Source organism: Colias eurytheme, chromosome 15 (assembly GCF_061535395.1).
Source record: "Colias eurytheme isolate Ceu_HAF_F1 chromosome 15, ilColEury1 Martin Lab GWU primary, whole genome shotgun sequence".
Lineage (NCBI taxonomy): Eukaryota > Metazoa > Arthropoda > Insecta > Lepidoptera > Pieridae > Colias > Colias eurytheme.
The window spans coordinates 12,486,058-12,508,978 of record NC_142994.1 but is presented as its reverse complement, the minus strand read 5'-3'; the positions used below and the strand labels follow the sequence as shown (position 1 = coordinate 12,508,978).

Sequence of the window (22,921 nt, the reverse complement as noted above, 5' to 3'; positions counted from 1 at the left end):
CAAGTCAACGACTTTAACAAAGTGAGGGTAGTTGGGTCAAACGTTGTATACACCACGTCTGAGCCACGCCACGATTCAAAGGAAGGCGGTATTTTATAGTATTCGACAGCTAAGCATGTTCTGACAGGAAATACTGACAACTACATTGACAAGTATTCATCCACAAAAATATGAAATCAAAAGTTACGTCTAACACGGCCATACTGACAATCGTACATTCTCGTACGTCTTTTCTCGTATTACAGCACTACGGTAGTTCATCTCGGGATAACACAATCATCCTGCCTCGGCCACACTGACCTAACAGAACACCAACCACATCCACATGACTCAACGCGCATAAAGAAGTTTCACTTCAAAGTTGACTCGTAAGTACCTCCGTCAAAGGCGGCTATGACGAGCGTATAGAGCTGGTTGTGTGCGTCCAACGTCTGCTTCAGCGAGATGAGGCCGGAGCGGCGCTCCACACGGAACAGCTCGCCGTGCCCACGCTTCATTTCGTAACGTACCTGGAGACAATTCGATGTTTTACTAATCATTCTTTGGGGAAAAGGTCAATTATGAAGTTCAATACGATTAGATACTGTCGTCTTTTTTTTGATATTGTATCAGGCAGTAGTTTTTTTAATGTTAGGACTTTTATCGTCAAAAAAAGCTCACTGTTTTGGGGTAAAATTAATTATTAAAAAATAATTATTGAGCTATTGCATAGCTTCTATCGCGGGCCTTGAGCACGGGAACCGAATCGAGAAATTCCGTAACGAAAAAACCTCACGCTCCCCACTCCCACGGGCTCGGAGGAGCTATGCAATAGCTTTACCGCGGCAGTACCCGAGTGCGACACGTATTTTTTATGGTATTCTCTAGTGTTTGACTCTACGCGAGTATTATAAGTACATTTAGAAATTAATGATTTTAACGAATGAATACTTCGCGTTTAAAATCCGTTAAATCTTTAATTTCTAATAATTATTACTTTTTAAACATCAACGTAACCATTACTATCACTCACTTCGCCGTTATCGTTGGCGTCTGCGTCGACGGCCTTGACGGTGAAGACGGGCGTGCCAGGCTCGGCGCCGGCCAGCACGGCGGCCACGTAGGGGCGCTCCACGAACACGGGGCAGTTGTCGTTGACGTCGGTGAGCGCCACGGTGAGGCGCGCGTGCGCCACGCGGCCGCCCGCGCCGCGCGCGCGCACCAGCAGCGTGTACGCGGCGCGCGCCTCGCGGTCCAGCGCCGCGCCCGTGCTGCGCACCGCGCCCGACGTCGCGCCGATCTGCGTTGCACACAATATACCCCACTCAACACGACTGGCTGATAAAACGTTTATCATATTTGGGAATTCAGTTTCTTTAGTGTATTTTTTTAACGAAACAAGTGAATGCAGCCGGTAGAACAAAAAATCATTCTAGCGTAAACGTCTGTCACTAAACTCACCTCGAATCCTTCGACCGGGTTCAGAATGCGAAATTCGAGATGTTCATTGAGCGCCGCTCCGAGGACGTTGAGCACGATGATCGTTACAGGTTTTGTAGAATTTTCTACGAGCGATGCGTAGTAATCAGTCTTTTGAAAGGCGAGCCCGGAATTATCCGGTTCTCGGACTTTTATGTTGACGCGCGCCGTGCTCGACAATACTCCATCGGAAACGCGGACCCGTAGCTTATGTTCGCTGTCAAGGACGCCGGGGTCGGCGACGCTCAGTTCGCCAACGGAAGATAAAGCGAAAGCGCCTTGTGGGTCCCCATCGATTATGTCGAATCTGAGTTTCTCTGGAGCGTCCGGTTCGTCAGGATCGCTGGCGGTCAGCGACAGCACGGACACGCCGCTCGTGGTGGGCAGCAACACGGTCACGTCGTACGAAGCTTGAGAGAAGTTCGGCGGACAGTCATTCACATTCGTAACTTCGACGGTGACATGCGCTATACTGTCGGAAGGTAATCTCGGTTTGCCCATATCTAAAACCTGAAAAATTAAACTCAAACATTCAATCAGAATTCTTCTAGAAGCACTTTTGAATCGAAATAACAGTTTTGACATAATATATTCTTTGGATCTCTTGCACAATACAAACATAAAATTATTCATTACTTAATATTCTTATATTATAATATATAAAGCTACACTACCACTGACTGACTGACATCGCTTTTCTCGGAAACTACGGGGAAAGTGGGGGGGATTTTGACGTGATCGTGTAGAGGTGCGCCGAGTGACCACCGGAAAAATATAGCGATCTCGATCATCTTCGAAAACCAAGTGGACCCCTGGAGGTGCGCAAAAACGGTGGTACCTGGAGGGGGGGTGTCTGAACAAAAAATGCTCGGAACTGATGGCGATTACCAGGGGTGGTGGAAAAATGGGGATTTTCGCGAAAACAAGATGGCCGCCGTACTTTGCCAAAATCGCTGTTAATGAATCCTTACGTCTCAAATTTGGCACACGTGCTCTGTTCGAGCCGGCGAATCGATCGGTGCCCCGTTCGAGTGGCTCCGGGCCCCAGTTTCCAACTTCCATACAACGTAAAATCCAACGGCCCGCGGAAACGGTGCGAGTTGGGTGGGGGGTCCCGGAACTAAAAATGATCACCACCCTGGGACGCTACCAGGGAGCCATAGTGGGACGCTCGATTTTGGATTTTTTCCATTTTTGGCGCAAACATAAAAACGTAAATTTAGACGAGGTGGCGCATCGCGGAAACACACTCACACCACGTTCGTACTCGCCCAGCTCCCAGGATATCCAGAAAAATCCGAAATTTTGAACTTTCTCACAGCCCGCGGAGACGGTCAACGGCCCGCGCAAACGGTAGCAGCTACATCTGGGGTGCTCAAACTAAACTTGTAGTAGACCTCGAGCAATTACCACGGATAGTGAAAAAAATTCAAAATGGCGGAAAAAATGGCCGCCGCCATACAATTTCTAAAACGGCCATTTCTGGGCCGATCGCGCTGAAACTTGGCACAGGGGCTTTAATCGAGCCGCACATTAAGGTGTGATACTCATAATCGAGTTTGCACCGCTGGTTTCCGAGTTTCATACAACGCAAAATTCGACGGCTCTCCGAAACGGCGCCAGATAGCCGGAGGGTGTAGAACTAAAAAATGATCAGAAACATGGGGTGCTACCAGGGCAATCGAGAAATTTCAAATTGGACGCAATTTTTTTTTCAAAAATGGCCAATTTTTCAAAGCAAGATGGTGGCGCCGGTTACTTTACGATCGGTCTGAAAATTGATTTCTGTGCTCTAATCGGCCAGATTTACAAAACTGCATACTCAGAATTTCTCTCCGACCCTCGGTTTCCATTTTCCATACATCACGAAATTCAACGGCTCTCTGAACCGGTGGCAGGTAGGTCGGGGTCGCTGAAGTAAAAAATGCTTCAAAACCTGGTCCGCTTCCAGGCATATAAAATTTTTTGGTAAAAAGCGAAATTTTTTTTTTCGAAAATTTTGTATGGAAATTTCCATAGTAGGAAGGGTAATTGAATAGCAACGGCAAATACGACGCCGCGGGCTGCTTGCTGCCCGCGCACCGCGCAACCTCGAAGGTCGACAGCCTCCCGGAGTAGAAAATATTTATTAACTTTTGAACTACCGCACGAGCCAAGCGAGCGAAGCGAGCAATTCACGTCAGCGGCTGGCGTAAATATTCAAATAGGTAGCGAGGAGCGAAGCGACGAGCGAGTTAGGTTACTTTTGAACTACCGCACTAGCCAAGCGAGCGAAGCGAGCAAGTCACGTCAGCGGCCGGCGTAAATACTCAAAGAAGTAGCGAGGAGCGAAGCGACGAGCGAGTTAGGTTACTTTTGAACTACCGCACTAGCCAAGCGAGCGAAGCGAGCAAGTCACGTCAGCGGCCGGCGTAAATATTCAAATAGGTAGCGAGGAGCGAAGCGACGAGCGTGTTAAGTAAACTCTTTAACAGTTTATTATGAAAAGTCACTGCCCGCTATCGATAAGACATCTCAAAATGATGAAATTCGGGGATCACGTTTCAAGAATTTAACCAATATTTGAATAAGTAATTTATTAACAGTTTCGACTGACTATAGAATCGCTGTAAGCAGATGTAACAAATGGACAGGAAATTCAAATGCATTTTCAAATTACTGAAGATTTCTGCCCTGGGAAGAGCCGCGAGCTGCTTGCAGCTCGCGCACCACGCACCCTCGAAGGTATACAGCCCCCCGGAATAGAAAATATTTGAATGGGAAATTTATAAGCACTTCCGATTGACTGTGGAATCGCTGTTAGCAGATATTAACAAATTGACGGGGAATTTTTATGCATTTTCAATTGACTGAAGATTTCTGCCCTGGGATGCTTCGCGGGCTGCTTGCAGCCCGCGCACCACGCACCCTCGAAGGTGGGCAGCCTCCCGAAGTGGAAAATACTTGAATGGAGAATTTATAAGCATTACCGACTGACTGTAGAATCGCTGTTAGCAGATGTAACAAATGGACCGGAAATTCGAATACATTTTCAAATGACTGCCCTATTGCTTCAACCCAGAGGCAAAAGAGGCTCGCGGGCTGCAAGCAGCCCAATTCACGTCAGCGGCTGGCGTAAATATTCAAATAGGTAGCGAGGAGCGAAGCGACGAGCGAGTTAGGTTACTTTTGAACTACCGCACTAGCCAAGCGAGCGAAGCGAGCAAGTCACGTCAGCGGCCGGCGTAAATACTCAAAAAGTAGCGAGGAGCGAAGCGACGAGCGAGTTAGGTTACTTTTGAACTACCGCACTAGCCAAGCGAGCGAAGCGAGCAAGTCACGTCAGCGGCCGGCGTAAATATTCAAATAGGTAGCGAGGAGCGAAGCGACGAGCGTGTTAAGTAAACTCTTTAACAGTTTATTATGAAAAGTCACTGCCCGCTATCGATAAGACATCTCAAAATGATGAAATTCGGGGATCACGTTTCAAGAATTTAACCAATATTTGAATAAGTAATTTATTAACAGTTTCGACTGACTATAGAATCGCTGTAAGCAGATGTAACAAATGGACAGGAAATTCAAATGCATTTTCAAATTACTGAAGATTTCTGCCCTGGGAAGAGCCGCGAGCTGCTTGCAGCTCGCGCACCACGCACCCTCGAAGGTATACAGCCCCCCGGAATAGAAAATATTTGAATGGGAAATTTATAAGCACTTCCGATTGACTGTGGAATCGCTGTTAGCAGATATTAACAAATTGACGGGGAATTTTTATGCATTTTCAACTGACTGAAGATTTCTGCCCTGGGATGCTTCGCGGGCTGCTTGCAGCCCGCGCACCACGCACCCTCGAAGGTGGGCAGCCTCCCGAAGTGGAAAATACTTGAATGGAGAATTTATAAGCATTACCGACTGACTGTAGAATCGCTGTTAGCAGATGTAACAAATGGAAAGGAAATTCGAATACATTTTCAAATGACTGCCCTATTGCTTCAACCCAGAGGCAAAAGAGGCTCGCGGGCTGCTTGCAGCCCGCGCACCACGCACCCTCGAAGGTGGGCAGCCTCCCGAAGTGGAAAATACTTGAATGGAGAATTTATAAGCATTACCGACTGACTGTAGAATCGCTGTTAGCAGATGTAACAAATGGACAGGAAATTCGAATACATTTTCAAATGACTGCCCTATTGCTTCAACCCAGAGGCAAAAGAGGCTCGCGTGCTGCTTGCAGCCCGCGCACCACGCACCCTCGAAGGTCGACAGCATTTCAAAATAGAAAATATTTGAATTGGGAATTTATAAGCACTTCCGATTGACTGTGGAATCGCTGTTGGCAAATAATAACAAATTGACGGGGGATTTGATGCATTTTCAAATGACTGCCCTATTGCTTCAACCCAGGGGCAAAAGGGGCTCGCGGGCTGCTTGCAGCCCGCGCACAACGCACCAGCTAGTCTTATATATATAAAAATGAATCGCAAAATGTGTTGGTAAGCGCATAACTCGAGAACGGCTGAACCGATTTCGATAATTCTTTTTTTATTATATTCCTTGAAGTACGAGGATGGTTTTTATGTAGAGAAAACGTAAACATGTACCACGGGCGAAGCCGGGGCGGACCGCTAGTACATATATAAAAATGAATCGCAAAATGTGTTGGTAAGCGCATAACTCGAGAACGGCTGAACCGATTTCGGTAATTCTTTTTTTATTATATTACTTGAAGTACGAGGATGGTTTTTATGTAGAGAAAACGTAAATATGTACCACGGGCGAAGCCGGGGCGGACCGCTAGTCAATAATAATAGTAAAAATAGTAATCAAGATTAATAAAAATAAAATATTGTTATTGTAATTAAATAATTTGTTAATGTATATCTATGTTCTATATTATAATTTCGAGAACTGTTGTCAATGCTGTGTAGACCTGTTATTGATAAATGCATAATATGTATTAATGAATTTATAATGTTTAATGTATGAATGTCAAATGTATTTATTGTTGGTGTGCCTAATAAATATAAATATAATATAAAACATTACATCCTGGCTTCTCACACTCCTATTTTTGAACATGCAAATATTATAACTCGTGTGGCACGAGATAAGAGACGTAATGTATAACTAAAATAGATATAAGTGAAATGTAACGTCGTACATACCTTGACAGTGAAGCGGTGCGTCCGCTGCGTCTCGAAGTCGAGTTTCCCGGCGAGGTGCAGCGCGCCAGTGACGGGGTCGACGCGGAAGGGCGCGGCGGGCGCGGCAGGCGGCTGGCGCAGCTCGAAGGCGCGCTGGCGGTGGGCGGGCGAGTCGCCGTCGCGCGTGCGCAGCACCAGCGGCGCGCCCGCCTCCGCACCCGCGGCCCACACCACGGCGCCCTCCTCCGCCGCCTGCGCGATGCGACCACTTTATATGTCAACTCACACGTACTACGTAAATATTTTACTTTCTAATTTATAATTGACGGAAACTATAATATCAAATGGAAACGTAGTCGGTAAAAATATGTTTCACTTCTTAGCTACTTACCTATATAATATATAGCACTTCTAGCATAATACTATACGATAAGCGGATAAATAAGATTATGACATATTCTTCTAAGTTATTGTGTAAACCACACCTCTGAAATGATCCCGCGGAAGTTACGTTGCACGAACACGGGCGGGAATTCGTTGCGGTCCAGCACGTGAACTATGACTCGTGCTTCGGCGCTGCCTCCACCCTAATGACAAAAGAAAATAAAATATCGTCAGAAAGGCATAAATTATACTTTGTACTGCTGTTTCTTGATGGAACGTGATAGAACTTCATTTTAGTGATAGATCTATAATACATATAAATAATTGACTTAGTTCACTAACTCGACTTTTATTAAATTAAATTAACTTATTATTCATTCTCACTCACCTGCAACATAATATTTCTCTTATTTTTTGTAGTATCTTTTTCTATTTATTGTGAATTCAATAAGTAATTATTAATTATTAATAATTAATTAACTCTTTTTAACTGTAGAAATTTGTTGATCTATATTCTATACTAATCTATACTATCATACTAATATTATAAAGCTGAAGAGTTTGTTTGTTTGTTTGTTTGAACGCGCTAATCTCGGGAACTACTGGTCCGGTTTGAAAAATTCTTTCGATGTTAGATATCCCATTTATCCAGGAAGGCTATACAGGGTGTCCCAAAAAGTAGTGATGAACGGAAGCTGGGAGGTAGAGGACCTAGAGGGCTATCCGAATCACCCCCATGTATGTTATGTGATTTTTCGTATTTTTGGAGTTATAACGTTTTTTTTCAATTTTTCACCTATCGCCGAGTACGATGATATTTTCACTCATGGTGACGTCAATTATTGCGCTAGATGCTTGATTTTTTTTTGTTTGCTAAGCTGAAAGATAGGCCAATTCAGTATGGTAACATTTACTATCGTTAGATCTTCGAATGGAATAAAAAAAGAATTAAATGCCAAGAAAGATAAAATTACCCAGTACGTTCACCACTTCAAGGGCCCTTAAAAAACTAAAATCACATAAAAAAGTTTTCCGTTTGGCTTTTAAAAACTTGCTCTATCTATCAGGTAGCCTGAAAATTTCATTTTATTATTCAGAAGGCTTCAATCGAAAAATTTAAATCTAAATGTGGTAAGTGCAAAAATTGAATTAACATGATGATCAATAAAAAAAACAAATTAAAACCAATAACAAGGTGTTTAATTACCAGAAATTTTTAAAATGATCCCGCTGTTGTTCAGTGCAAGTGCGACATCACCGTAAAAAGTTGTCTTTTAAATGTCTGAATGCCCCTTTATCATTTTTAATGGTTTCTTCTACTACTATGAATTTTCGGGTTATTTCGTTCAACAAACGGAAAACTTTTTTTATGTGATTTTATTTTTTTACGGGCCCTTGAAGTGGTGATGTTCACCACTGAGTAAGTTTATCTTTCTTGGCATTTAATTATTTTTTTTATTCCATTCGAAGATCTAACGATAGTATATGTTACCATACTGAATTGGCCTATCTTTCAGCTCAGCAAACCTGCATGAAAATCTCCGTGTGAAAATCTCTGTGTGAAAATCTCTGTGTGAAAATCTCTGTGTGAAAATCTCTATGTGAAAATCTCTGTGTGAAAATCTCAGTGTGAAAATCTGTGTGAAAATCTCTGTGTGAAAATCTCCGTGATAAAATCTGTGTGAAAATCTCTGTGTGAAAATCTCTGAAAATCTCCGTGTGAAAATCTCTGTGTGAAAATCTCTGTGTAAAAATCTCTGTGTGAAAATCTCTGTGTAAAAATCTCTGTGTGAAAATCTCTGTGTGAAAATCTCTGTGTGAAAATCTCTGTGTGAAAATCTGAGTGAAAATCTCTGTGTGAAAATCTCTGTGTGAAAATCTCTGTGTGAAAATCTCTGTGTGAAAATCTGAGTGAAAATCTCTGTGTGAAAATCTCTGTGTGAAAATCTCTGTGTGAAAATCTCAGTGTGAAAATCTGTGTGAAAATCTCAGTGAAAATCTCTGTGTGAAAATCTGTGTGAAAATCTCTGTGTGAAAATCTCTGTGAAAATCTCTGTGTGAATATCTCTGTGTAAAAATCTCTGTGTGAAAATCTCAGTGTGAAAATCTCTGAAAATCTCCGTATGAAAATCTCTGTGTGAAAATCTCTGTGTAAAAATCTCTGAAAATCTCTGTGTGAAAATCTCTGTGAAAATCTCTGTGTGAAAATATCTGTGTAAAAATCTCTGTGTGAAAATCTGTGTGAAAATCTCTGTGTGAAAATCTCTGTGTGAAAATCTCAGTGTGAAATCTCTGAAAATCTCCGTGTGAAAATCTCTGTGTGAAAATCTCTGTGTGGAAATCTCTGTGTGGAAATCTGTGCCTGTCGAGCGCAGTCGCGAGCGACAGGCACAGATTTTCAATAAGTGACATTTGGCTTACTGTTGTGCGTAGCAGAGAGTTATATTACGTGATGGTCATATTTTACTAAACTATATGCTTATTTATAATGTCCAAACTCAAGTAGGTATATGAATTCATTCAGAAGTATCGTGAAAGGCCATAAGCACAGATGTAACGCTATGAAATATTATCATGTAGCTGTAGGAACGCTTGCAATGATTTTTTAAAGTATAGATACGTCACCCGGGCACGTTTTTTTTATGTGATTTTATTTTTTTAAGGGCCCTTGAAGTGGTGAACATACTGGGTAATTTTATCTTTCTTGGCATTTAATTCTTTTTTTTATTCCATTCGAAGATCTAACGATGGTAAATGTTACCATACTGTATTGGCCTATCTTTCAGCTTAGCACACAAAAAAAATCAAGCATCTAGCGCAACAATTGACGTCACCATGAGAGAAAATATCATCGTACTCGGCGATAGGTGAAAAATTGAAAAAAACGTCATAACTCCGAAAATACGAAAAATCGCATAACATACATGGGGATGATTCGGATAGCCCTCTAGGTCCTCTACCTCCCAGCTTCCGTTCATCACTACTTTTTGGGACACCCTGTATTATAATACTATCATCTCGCTAAGACCAACAGGAGCACTGCGGGTAAAACCGCGGAGAACAGCAGTATAGTATATAATGTGCCTTAAATCTCCAATAGATGGCGCTATATTAAAAATACAACAATTTTATATAAGCTACAATTTAATTGCATCGCGTGTTGCTAAGAGCGTATACGCATTATGCGGGTAACCGCATTGCGGGTAGCCGTCCGGCTGACCGCAAGCACAATTATGTACGTAATATTCATTTCTATGCGCACTGTGCGGTCTGCGGTAGCCGCATCGCAGTGCGCATAGAAATGAATATTACGTACATAATTGTGCTTGCGGTCAGCCGGACGGCTACCCGCAATGCGGCTACCCGCATAGTGCGTATACGCTCTAAGATAGGACAACATCTGTCGGGTCAGCTAGTCTTTATATATAAAAAGTACGTGTCATTTTGTTTGTCCGCGATGGATTCCAAACCTACAGAACCGTTTTTAAATTTGATTTGCACCCCGCGAGCACACGTTTTATCTAACTTGAAAGATAAGATTAGGCTACATCTCAGTTTATAAACGCAAAAATATATCGTTACAAATTATTTTTTGTCGATTATTTGATAATCTCAATTATCTGTTAGCTAAACCATTCCTACATATTATGGCGGCATAAAAACAAATTGTTAAGAATAAAGATTGTTACTTTATGGAATCAAATGTTCAAATATCGTATGTTACCATGTTGTAAGCGGTGACGGTGAGGTTGTAGGTGTCTCGCTCCTCGAAGTCGAGCGGCACGCGAAGGGTGAGCAGGCCGGCGGCGGGGTTGAGGCGGAAGCGGCCCGCGCCGCCGCGCAGCGCGTACCGCACGCCAGCGCCGCCCGGGCTGCGCGCCTCCAGCGCCGCCACCAGCGTGCCGCGCGGCTCGTTCTCGTGCACCTCGCACACCACCTCGTCCGACACGAACCTGCACGCGTTATTCACTTGTCGTGTACTCTATTGTGAGTTGGCAGTACATACCGATGTACACACCATTATAATGTGTCGATCTATCGATATTCTATACAATAATGAACATTCTTACAACTTGAATCTATTCAAGTTTACAAATTTTTATTCTTTCTATTAATATTCTTATAAATTTTTAATTTTTTTCAAAATTACAGGAGATGATGATTCGATTGCGTTCTATAAAATATTTGTATACTTATTATTTTAAGTATTGTTTCTTAAATTTCTATCTTTTGCGTTCTTTCTACTCTGTTACTCTCGAATAAATAATGAGTGTAGATTGAAATGAAATAGATACCTAGGTGGAGCGTCGTCGGGGTCGACGATTACAATGTGGAGCGGGATAGTGGAGGCCTTGTCGGAGGGCGGCGGGTTGGCGGCGCGCACGTGCAGCGTGTAGTCGCTGGGCCCGGCGGGCGGCAGCGCGCGCGCCAGGCGCACGTCGCCCAGCGCCGCGTCGATGGCGAACAGCCCGCCCGCGTCGCCGCCCGCCAGCGAGTACACCACCCGCGCCGTGTCGCCCGCTGGAAGGTTTCATGACACGATCGTAAGTCTTTTATGACACTCGGACATTATGTTGTCAATGTTACGCCTGAGTCTCGCCCCTGGGTTATCTCCTTAAGGTTGGTATTATTTAAGGAATACGACGTGTGGCTGTAACTTTTTGTAAAATTTCGTAAATTTTCATTTATTTATATTTAACGGTAACTTGTTAGAAAGTCAAACTGTCCATTCGGAACTGTTGCAGAAGCTCACCGTCGGCGTCGGGCGCGTCCCGGTCGGCGGCGCGCAGCGGGGCGAGCAGCGTGCCGGGCGCGGCGGTGCGGGGCGCGCGCAGCTCCCACAGGCGCCGGCCCCACTCCGGCGCGTGCTCGTCCGCGTCGTGCACGCGCACGGTGACGCGCGCGAACGCGACGGACGCGCGCGGCGCCTGGTCCCGCGCCCACACTGTCAGCTCGTGGATTGCAGCGCTTTCCCTGCAATTATTATTGTTTATTCATTAAAATCATGAGGGCACTAACTTTAATATCAAGAGATTATAAAAACGGAAAAATATGTTTTAGTAGACAAAAGGAAACAACTGAATACAGGGTGTAATCGTTAAGTGTGCACAGGCGATTATTTCGTATAGTTACGAAATAATGGAGGAAAATTTCTCTTTGCCGCCAAATTATTTATAGGAAAATTTCCATGAGAAGGGAAAATTTCTATAAGCCAGGAAAATTGCTATACGTGAGGAAAATTTCTCTTTGCCCCAAAATTAGGTAGATAAGGAAAAATTGTATAAATCAGGAAAATGTTTATAAGCCAGGAAAATTTCTATACGTCGGGAAAATTTCTATAAGCCAGGAAAATTTCTATACGCCAAGAAAATTTCAATACGTCGGGAAAATTTCTATAAGCCAGGAAAATTTATATACGCCAGGAATATTTCTATACGTCGGGAAAATTTCTATAAGCCAGGAAAATTTCTATACGTCAGGAAAATTTGTATAAGTCAGGAAAAATTATATACGCCAGGAAAATTTCTTTACGTCAGGAAAAATTCTATAAGCCAGGAAAATTTCTATACGTGAGGAAAATTTCTCTTTGCGCAAAAATTTCTATAAGTCATGAAAAATCCATAAGTCGGGAAAATTTCGCTAAGACAGGAGAATTTACGATACGTCAGGAAAATTTCGATAAGTCAATAAAAAATAATATTATAGATAAATTATGATAAAATACGTATTTAAGGCGATAGAAACGATTCAACTATAAATTTATATTTAAACATGGTATGTGTTTAGTTGTTTACTCATAGGTTGAAGTTACAATGTTCGGCCAACAGATGCCGCTAGGTGTATTCACTCGCATATTAACTCGCGCTATAGAAATACTTTTAATATTTCATAAGTATTTTTCTGGTTATATGAAATATAGTTTGGTTTTTTACAAGTGTGTGAGTGTTTTAATTCAGTGATCCCCTAGTGATTCAACATTGGTGCCGAAACCCCGGAATTGGACTTTGGACTGGTAAATTGTGGACTTAGAATAATTTCAGTGATTAAAGACTTAGAAAATTTACGAACATTTCTTCAAACACTTAGAATATTTTCTGGACTTAGTAAATTTTGCAGTAATCCGACACTTAGACAATTTTGCAATAATTTCATGGACACTTAGAAAAATTTCGATGTCTGTGCTTGGGACTTAGAATTTTTCATCGAGTTTATGTCAAGGACTTAGAATTTTTTTGTCGAGTATATTTTGAACTTAGAAGATTTCTTATACTTTGCTTGTCACATAGAAGATTGCATTTTGGACAAATATGGAAGCACATATGTCAATTCAATATGACCTTTTTGAGAAATTGAAGAAGGCGGAACTGAACTTCCGGAAGTCACCAAAGGAAAGAATTAAACCATCATATATTGAGACTCGTTTAGAGAATTTGGAAGACTTATGGAGAGAATTTAAAGCTGGTCATCGGAAGATTATTGCTTCAATATCTGCAGCGGAAAAGCCTAAGACTAAGTATTTCTCGGATGATTTATATGAAGAATTTGAGGAATTCTACACAACGTTTAAATGTGTCTTGAAGGATGCCTGTGCAATTGTACCTAAAAGCAATAATAATATTCCTAGTGTAACTAAAGAAGAAGTGAAACTTCCCACCATACAGCTACAAACATTTAGTGGAAAGTATGTAGATTGGCAAGCGTTTCATGACATGCACATTTCTATTGTTCAGAATAATGCATCTTTGAGCAATGTTGAAAAATTTCATTATTTGAAATCCAGTTTAACCGGAGAAGCTGCAACTTATTTGAATAATTATGCTACAACGGATCAAAATTATTTGGAAGCCTGGAAACAATTGGTGAAACGTTATGACAATAAGAAATATAATGTTAATACTGTTATGAAAAGGCTTTTTTCACAAAAGAAGATAACGCATGAGATTTCAACTGGATTGAAGAGTTTAATTGATACTACATCATCTTGTTTAACGTCACTGTACAACATGAAAATTAAAACTGATAATTGGGATACATTTATCGTCTATTTTGTTGTTACTCGGTTGGATGCAGAAACTCACAGATTATGGGAGAATCATGACAGTCAATTGAATCCAGAGGAATTGGCTACTTGGTCACAACTTTTATCCTTCTTGGAGACAAGGTTTAGAACTTTGGAAAAGTTTGAAGCTGTAAAGCATACACCAAAGTCTCAGCAGACTACTCCCGTTGTTAAACATAAATCTTTTCATAGTTCCATTCAACATAAGGAATCTGTTGACAACATTTGTGCATTGTGTGAAGGGTCACATTTTATATACAGCTGTAAAAGCTTTCTTCAGCAGCCAGTGAATGCCCGTCAAAGCACAGTAGAAAACAAAAGATTATGTTTCAATTGCCTCTCATCTACTCACACTGTTAAGAAATGCCGCCATTCAACCTGTTGTAAAAAATGTGGAAGGCGACATCATTCGCTGCTTCATCGCGAAAGGGATAATGCGCAAGAGATTCTTACGCATAATCAGCACTCACAGAACCAGGACAAATCATCCCCATCAAACTCATCAACTGAGACTAAGATTTCAGCCCATTTTTCGAAAGTGAACCCCGTTCCATTGTCAACTGACATTCATGTGTCAGCCCATACCACTAGAGATAGTCATCATGATGTGGTTCTCGCCACAGCTATAATCAAAGCGTATTCTAGAAATGGTGTTAAACATATAGTGAGAGCGTTGCTTGATCAAGGCTCACAAGCATCGTTCATTTCTGAGAAAACTGTACAATTACTTGGACTTCCACGCATTCCCATAAATGGTTTGGTGTCAGGTCTTGGTGAGGGTTTATCTAGGAGTAAATACATGGTGTCATTATTCATTGAATCGTATCACAACCCGTCTACCACAATCCAAGTAAATGCTCACGTTTTAAGTTCGTTGACTACTCATATTCCATCTCATAGATTGCATACGCCCAGTTGGCCAGATGTACATAATCTTACATTGGCTGACCCAAGTTATAATATTCCAGGTAAAATAGACGTTCTTTTAGGAGCTGATATTTACAGTGAAATTTTACTTAATGGTGTGCTTAAAAATTCACAGGGTCTAGTAGCGCAAGAAACTACATTAGGATGGATTTTATCGGGTAAGCTTCCACAAAGTTCAGAAAGATTAACAAATAGAAGTATAACTATGCATGTTCAAGAAAGAAGCGACGAGCTTTTAAAGAAGTTTTTTGAAATGGAAGCAGAACCAGACAGTATAGAGAGAAAATTATCGCCAAGTGAAATAAAGTGTGAAGAGTTATATGACGCAACAACTACGAGAAATTCAGACGGAAGATTTGTAGTTAAGCTACCATTCACTAGTGACGATCCTCAATGCATGTATGGAAATTCAAAAGACATAGCAGTAAGAAAATTGAAAGCGTTAGAAAGAAGACTTAAACAAAATTTAGAATTATACGAAGATTACCGAAAAGTTTTAGGTGAATATTTGGAACTAAATCATATGATAGAAATTAAAGAGACAGATATCGATAACCCCAAGGCAGTTTATTTACCTCATCACGCTGTAGTAAGGAAGGAAAAGGACACTACTAAGGTAAGAGTCGTATTTAATGCATCATCGAAAGGTGTCAATGATGTATCTTTAAACGACGATCTGCACATAGGTCCTAAACTACAGCAAGATTTGAGACATCTGCTTATGAGGTGGAGAACTCATCGTGTATGTATCATAGGTGATTTGGTTAAGATGTATCGACAAATATTGGTGAAAGACGAAGACACCAACTATCAAAGGATCGTGTGGAGAAATGACTCAAATCAACCAATCAAGCATTATAAATTATTGACCTTAACTTTTGGAACTGCTTGTGCTCCTTATTTAGCAGTTAAGACATTACAGACATTAGCAAAACAAGAGCAGCTCAGGTTCCCTACTGCGTCAGAAATTACTCAGCGTGATTTTTACATCGACGACTTAATGACCGGATGCGAAAATCTAGATGAAGCTTTACACATATACGATGAAATGAATAGTCTAATGAAGTCTGGTGGTTTTCAAATGCAAAAGTGGAGTAGCAATGACACCAACTTTCTAAGTAAAATTGGTAAAGATAAAATGAGTGATGATTCCGTACGCATCAAATCAGATAATCAATTTAAAGTTCTCGGATTATCTTGGAATAGAGAGACTGATAATTTCGAATATACAATTAATTTACCAGATGGTCAACATCCTGTAACGAAGCGCCAAATATTATCTGATATAGCTCGATTATATGATCCGATAGGTTGGATAGCACCGGTAGTAGTTAAAGCAAAGATATTTATACAGAAGGTATGGAAAGCAGGATTAGACTGGGATGCAAATTTGACAGAAGACCTATTGATAGAATGGACTAATTTCAGGAAAGAGTTGAATGATCTGAAGAATATCGTAATTCCACGCTGGCTTAATACAAGCAAAGATTGCGATATGGAGCTACACGCATTTTCGGATGCTTCTAAAGCTGCATACGCAGCAGCAATTTATCTACGAGTTGTTAATAAACTTGACAAATCTGTGCATGTTACCTTAATCACAGCGAAGACTAAAGTTGCACCCATCGACAAAGAAATATCCATTCCACGATTAGAGCTCTGCGGTGCGACACTTGCAGCTAAACTCGTGTCTGAGGTCGCTCAAGTCATGGGTATAATTAAAGAAAACACTTACGCTTGGACGGATTCAACTGTAGTCCTTGCATGGTTGAAAGGTCATTCATCTCGTTGGGCTACATTTGTGAGCAATAGAGTATCGACAATACTTACCATCTTAGATTATAATCAGTGGGGACATGTATCTTCGGAATCGAATCCAGCGGACTGCGCCTCTCGTGGTCTTAAATCTACAGAATTAAAGGATTACTCACTTTGGTGGAAGGGTCCTGACTGGTTGTGTAATTCTACAATTGATATCGATCAACCGATTATACCAGATACAGAAGAAGAAAGAAATACTAAATCGTTTTGTGTTCAACATCAGAAGGAAGAAGATTTTGAGTGGATTAGATTTTCGTCGTTGTTTAAAATGTTGAGAGTCATGGCATGGTGTCGTAGAATTTTTAAAAGAGAAAAATCTAAATTACCGAAGTACTTAACATCTAATGAATTGAACGAGGCTTTATTTATGTGTATCAAACAAGTTCAACACCATGAATTTGCTGAAGATATAAAACATCTGTCATCAAAAGGCTACGTTACAAAGAAGAGCCTTCTTCACAAACTCACACCTTTTTTGGACGAAAAAGGTATTGTGCGAGTTGGTGGAAGAATTAAACAACATCCTATTATCATTCCCGGAAGAAGTCATTTGGCTACACTAATAATTTCGGATACTCACAGTCGTACTCTCCATGGAGGCCCTCAACTCATGCTCAATGTTATTAGAGCAAAATATTGGATTCTACGAGCACGAGACCGTGTCAAAAAATTCTATAGAAGTTGTATAACATGTTTACGTCATTCTAAAGCTCAGAAAACGCAAATAATGGGTGAACTTCCAGATGTTCGATTAAATCCGAGCAAACCGTTTAGATCTGCCGGAGTTGATTACGCTGGCCCTATATTAATGCGTTTCTCTCCAGGTCGTGGTTCCAAAGCCTATAAAGGGTACATTTGTATTTTCGTGTGCATGGTGACTCGAGCTATTCATTTGGAAGCAGTTTCTGATTTGAGTGCAAAAGGATTTATAGCTGCATTCCGAAGATTTACATCAAGGCGAGGTCACTGCCAGGATTTATATAGCGACAATGCTACCAATTTTGTAGGAGCAGACAAACTCTTGCAAAGTATGTTACGGGAGGCACGTAAAGAAAATCCCAATGAATTATTGGATTTGTTGTCTTACGAATCTACGACGTGGCATTACATCCCTCCATATTCGCCAAATTTTGGTGGATTGTGGGAGGCAGGGGTACGATGCGTTAAAACACATTTGCGTAAGGTCATAGGTGATAGTACGTTAACCTACGAGGAACTTACTACTGTACTTCACCAAATCGAAGCTTGCTTAAACTCGCGTCCTATTACTTTACTTAATGACAATCCAGACGATCCCCTACCCCTGACACCAGGCCATTTTCTAGTCGGAGAACCCCTCATTAACATTCCAGATGAAAATCATCTTGTCCAAAACATATCTCATCTAGAGAGATGGAAAACAGTACAGAAAATGGTTAATGAATTTTGGACAAGATGGTCCAAAGAATATTTAGTAACGATGGCCCATCGTCAAAAATGGACCACTAAAACGCCTGAACCAAATATTGGCGATATTGTTGTTTTAAGAGATGAACAGCTGCCGCCTTGTAAATGGGCATTAGGTAAAATCGTCGACAAACACCCGGGCCCAGATAAAATCACTCGTGTAGTTACTGTGAAATGTAAGAACGGTCTATTTAAACGCGCTTTAAGTAAAGTTTGTGTATTGCCTAAATGATTATTTTTTTTGTATCCAAGTTATTTCACGGTGGGCGGCAGATCTGAGCACGTCTAATAAGTTTATTTTTGTTTTACATTAGGTAATGTTGAGAAGTTATTTTCGGTTTTATTTTTTACTTTTATTATTTATACTTTTGTATTGTATCGAGTAATAGATCTGTTCACAGAGAATGTATTGTAGTGTTAGGACCGTAACTTCATTTTTCTTTGTATAATTTGTTCACATATAAGTATTTATATTGATAAGGAGGACAAGTCCTCGGTGGGCGGAATGTTTAGTTGTTTACTCATAGGTTGAAGTTACAATGTTCGGCCAACAGATGCCGCTAGGTGTATTCACTCGCATATTAACTCGCGCTATAGAAATACTTTTAATATTTCATAAGTATTTTTCTGGTTATATGAAATATAGTTTGGTTTTTTACAAGTGTGTGAGTGTTTTAATTCAGTGATCCCCTAGTGATTCAACAGTATGCATAATAAAATATAACCTTATATTTCGTGTTTCTCAGAAATAATTCAGAAGAGAACTTAATACAACGGTTCCGTGAGATGGGAGAGGATACGGAAGATTGCTCTAAACCGTTGTTAGGCGATTGTGAAGGTAATTGTTATTTATTTAATTAAGTATTTAATTTGATAGATAAATTAAAAAATTTAATCAGAGAGATAATGTAAAAAGCAGTTTTAATCCTACTAATATTATAAATGCGAAAGTTTATGAGGATGTGTGTGTGTGTCTGTGTGTGATTGTTACTCTTTCACGCAAATACTACTGAACCGATTACAATTAAATTTAGCACACATATTATAGAAGGTAACTTGAATTAACACATAAGGTAGGTTTTAACCCGGAAATCCCACGGGAACGGGAACTATGCGGGTTTTCCTTTGGAAACGCGGGCGACGCCGCGGGCGGAAATCTAGTCTATCGTGATAATCTAGTATATCGTGATAGTGATTGTTTATTTAAAAAAAAATAACGAGAAGTTTTTTGGAATATTATTGTGAGATATAATTTATTTCTTAAGCAACTGGAGATATTATATTATATTTAATAGAAAGTAAGGAACAAATAATTGTAGACAGCACTGAAAATATTCATGTGGATGTTTCCGGTAAGTATATTGATAAATAAATTATTATTATCGCTGGACATGACGCGTGCAACGATTACCTGTCAAGCGGGCGCGCGAGCTCAAGTAGGCCGGAGAGCTCGTGCAGGCGGAAGAGCGGCAGGTCGGCGGGCGCGCGCGTGGCGTGCAGCCCGTACAGCAGGCGCGGCTCGCCCGCCCCGCCCGCTCCCCCCGCACCGCCCGCTCCCCCCGCACCGCCCGCGCCGCCCACCCGCGCCCGCAGCGTCAGCAGCGCCAGCCCCGCGCGGCTCGCCTCCGAAACCTCCACCGCGTACTCGCTCTGTGTGAACGACACGCCGCCCTCGTTCGCGTCGTTGATCACTGTTATGTTCACCTGGTGACGGACATTGGCTACCGATTAGTTGATATTCATATAATATGTATAAGTAATATAAAAACTCGAAAAATTTGAAATATCGTCTTCTGAAACTAAAAATTATATTTATTTGACATTTAAATATTATGCTAATATACTCACCGCAGTGTAAACAGTATTTGGTCCATCAGTGACGGAGATGTTGAGACAGTACCGCGGCCGCCGCTCCCACAGAAGACGCCGCGCTAGCACGAGACTCCCGTCTTCACGGCCAATAACAAAATCTCGATCGGGGTCACCGTCTAAGTAATTTGAAACATAAAGAAAATATTTTAATGAAATGTTAAATAAAATCGACATAAAAGTCTCTGTTTAATATGCCACTATAATTAATAACTATACTCAAACTCAAACATTTATTTATTCGATTAGACTTCGAACTTCTTCTAGAAGCACTTTTGAATCGTCACTACATATTATTTTTACATTTACCACCGATTCGGAAAGCAGTAATTATGGAGAAGAACCGGCTAGAAGCGACTATAAGGACTATAAGGACTACGACTTCAAGTAATTCGAAAGCTAAAAGAACACCTAGGGCCTAGATAGTCAATTTTGGTGTAGAACACATTCGCGAATTAATAGGCGGCGGGCATCACTTTCCATCAGGAGACCCGCCTGATAGTTTAACGATGAAAAAAAAGGTTCATAAATATCTTTAGTAGCGACAACACTGATAAAAATAGGGAGCAGGCAAATTTTTGTTTTCTTACAATTTTATCGTCTTCCTACTGTAATGACGCGGGCCATATTATGAGAAAATTATTAATAAGCTCACCGACGATATCGTAGTAGAGCGCATCGCCATCCGCGTCGGTGGCCTGCAGCAGCGCCAGCAGGAAGCCGGGCGCGTCGAGCTCGGCGGCCTGCAGCGCGCCGCCGGAGCGCACCGCCGGCGCCGCGCCGCCGCCCGCGCGCGCCGCGCCCCGCACGCGCACGCGCGACACGCCACACCGAGCGCGCGCCCCGCCGTCGCACGCGCGGACCTTGTGCACACGACGGAGCCGATCAATTAGTGAATATTGAATAATATCCCAGTTAAATTAACTAAGTGAAAGAATATTTTATAAAATATATTTTATTGTTTTTGGTACATGTACATACAAAAAAAATGTGTGCGTGTACTAGTGTACACACGTAAGAAGTGAAACTTCTTTATGACCTTATATTTCAAAAAATAATTTACTATACGCAACTTTTAGAGCAGGCTCCAAGGAGATGTTCGTTTGCAAAAATAGCGGACCTAAATCTGACTTACTTATTACTTAAATTTTCATGAAAATATACTCGCCATCTTTGGATGCTCCCCCCACTCCCCCATGCAACTATTTCACTCTACGAACTATTGAATCGTAAATAATGGACTATTGTTAATTATTTAAAATAATAATTTAAAGAATATATTCATGAGTTTTCAATCTATAGTGGTTCAAAGTTAACTCAAAAATGATGTCTGGGATCTATACAATATAATATATCAGAAGTCAGATTTAGGTCCGCTATTTTTGCAAACGAACATCTCCTTGGAGCCTGCTCTATTTACAGAAATACGTCGAATCACGCGTGGTAGGGATAAGAAAAAAATGTCACGCGTAACAAAAAAATGTTACACTAAATTGAGAGAGATGAGAGATGTTTCAATATGGTCTCGACTTGCTCTCGACATATTATGTGTCGCTGTAACACAATATTTACTGTATGACTTACGGTGAGATCGTATGCGAGATGCGAGGCAAGGGGCAGGTCCGGAGCGCAGTAGACGCGGCCGGAGCGCGCGTGCACCCGCAGCGCCCCGCGCGCCGCCGCCCGCGCGCGCCAGCTGTAGCGCACCGTGCCGTTCTCTGCGGCGTCACTGTCTAGCGCCGTCACCTGGTGATACGTTCACAATTGCACATCGAATATTATAATAGGATACTTTTTTGCCAGACTTTAACCAGACCTAAAATTATGTCAGATGCATATCTAAAGCATTGCAACTGAATTCATGAATTTGTGATGAATATTAAAAAAGAGTATGTGTGCCGAGCACACGTGTCAGAAGTGAAACTACTTAGGCAAGATTCAAACATCATGTGACGATATTGCCATAACCTTGAAATTTTAGGTAATCTCAACGCGCTTAAGAAGTTTCACTTCAAAAATATACGTGATAGTTAAGTAAATTACAGTAGTGACGTAGGTGTGGTCCATCGTGTTCTCGTCCCCGTCCCACTCGTCCCAGTGCAGGCGCGTCCCGGAACCCTCTTCGTCGTCCTCGCCTTCTCCGTCTCCTTCGGAACTGCTCTCTTCTCCTTCGGCCGCTGATGCTTCGTCGTCCTGCAAAATATTATATTTTTAATTGGTATTAATAACATGCATGTAGATAGAACTACATGGATTTCGCATACTTTTATTTTTATTCAGATTTCATGTTACTACCATGTTCAAGAGTAACCTTATCGTAACAATTAATTAAGTAGATAAAAATATATATTCGTAACTAGCGGTCCGCCCCGGCTTCGCCCGTGGTACATATTTACGTTTTCTCTACATAAAAACCATCCTCGTACTTCAAGGAATATAATAAAAAAAGAATTATCGAAATCGGTTCAGCCGTTCTCGAGTTATGCGCTTACCAACACATTTTGCGATTCATTTTTATATATAAGAGAAGATACATAGTTATAAAAGCGAGTGTTTGTGTACTTGTATGTTGTGGTTGCGCGGCGGCACGCGCACGTCGTAGAAGCGCTGCGTGAAGGCGGGCGCGTGGTCGTTGACGTCAGCGAGCGCCACGCGCACGCGCGCCGATCCGCTCAGCGCGCCGTCCCGCACCGCCACCTCCAGCGCGTGCGTCGCCGCCGCCTCGCGGTCCAGCGTGCGACCCGTTGTCACTATTACCCCTGCGACCACATCAAATTTCAGTTAATGACTAAGTAAAATTTAGTTGTTTCTCTTTGTGTTAATGTCATCGACA

General features: G+C 41.5%; 1 protein-coding gene across 1 annotated transcript in view; it reads right to left on the bottom strand.

Moving 5' to 3' along the window:
* kug (FAT atypical cadherin kugelei) overlaps nucleotides 1–22,921 on the bottom strand; it is a 78,149-nt gene that overhangs the window by 29,361 nt on the left and 25,867 nt on the right. Inside the window, exons 7-20 of the mRNA XM_090110267.1 lie at nucleotides 22,651–22,847; nucleotides 22,132–22,281; nucleotides 21,673–21,834; nucleotides 20,744–20,951; nucleotides 20,068–20,207; nucleotides 19,631–19,923; nucleotides 11,719–11,939; nucleotides 11,261–11,486; nucleotides 10,690–10,918; nucleotides 7,067–7,168; nucleotides 6,603–6,833; nucleotides 1,441–1,968; nucleotides 1,013–1,279; nucleotides 377–509 (exon numbers count right to left, since the gene is read on the bottom strand). Coding sequence (XP_089966393.1) covers nucleotides 377–509; nucleotides 1,013–1,279; nucleotides 1,441–1,968; nucleotides 6,603–6,833; nucleotides 7,067–7,168; nucleotides 10,690–10,918; nucleotides 11,261–11,486; nucleotides 11,719–11,939; nucleotides 19,631–19,923; nucleotides 20,068–20,207; nucleotides 20,744–20,951; nucleotides 21,673–21,834; nucleotides 22,132–22,281; nucleotides 22,651–22,847 — 3,087 coding nt within the window. The remainder of the gene's footprint in view (nucleotides 1–376; nucleotides 510–1,012; nucleotides 1,280–1,440; nucleotides 1,969–6,602; nucleotides 6,834–7,066; nucleotides 7,169–10,689; nucleotides 10,919–11,260; nucleotides 11,487–11,718; nucleotides 11,940–19,630; nucleotides 19,924–20,067; nucleotides 20,208–20,743; nucleotides 20,952–21,672; nucleotides 21,835–22,131; nucleotides 22,282–22,650; nucleotides 22,848–22,921) is intronic.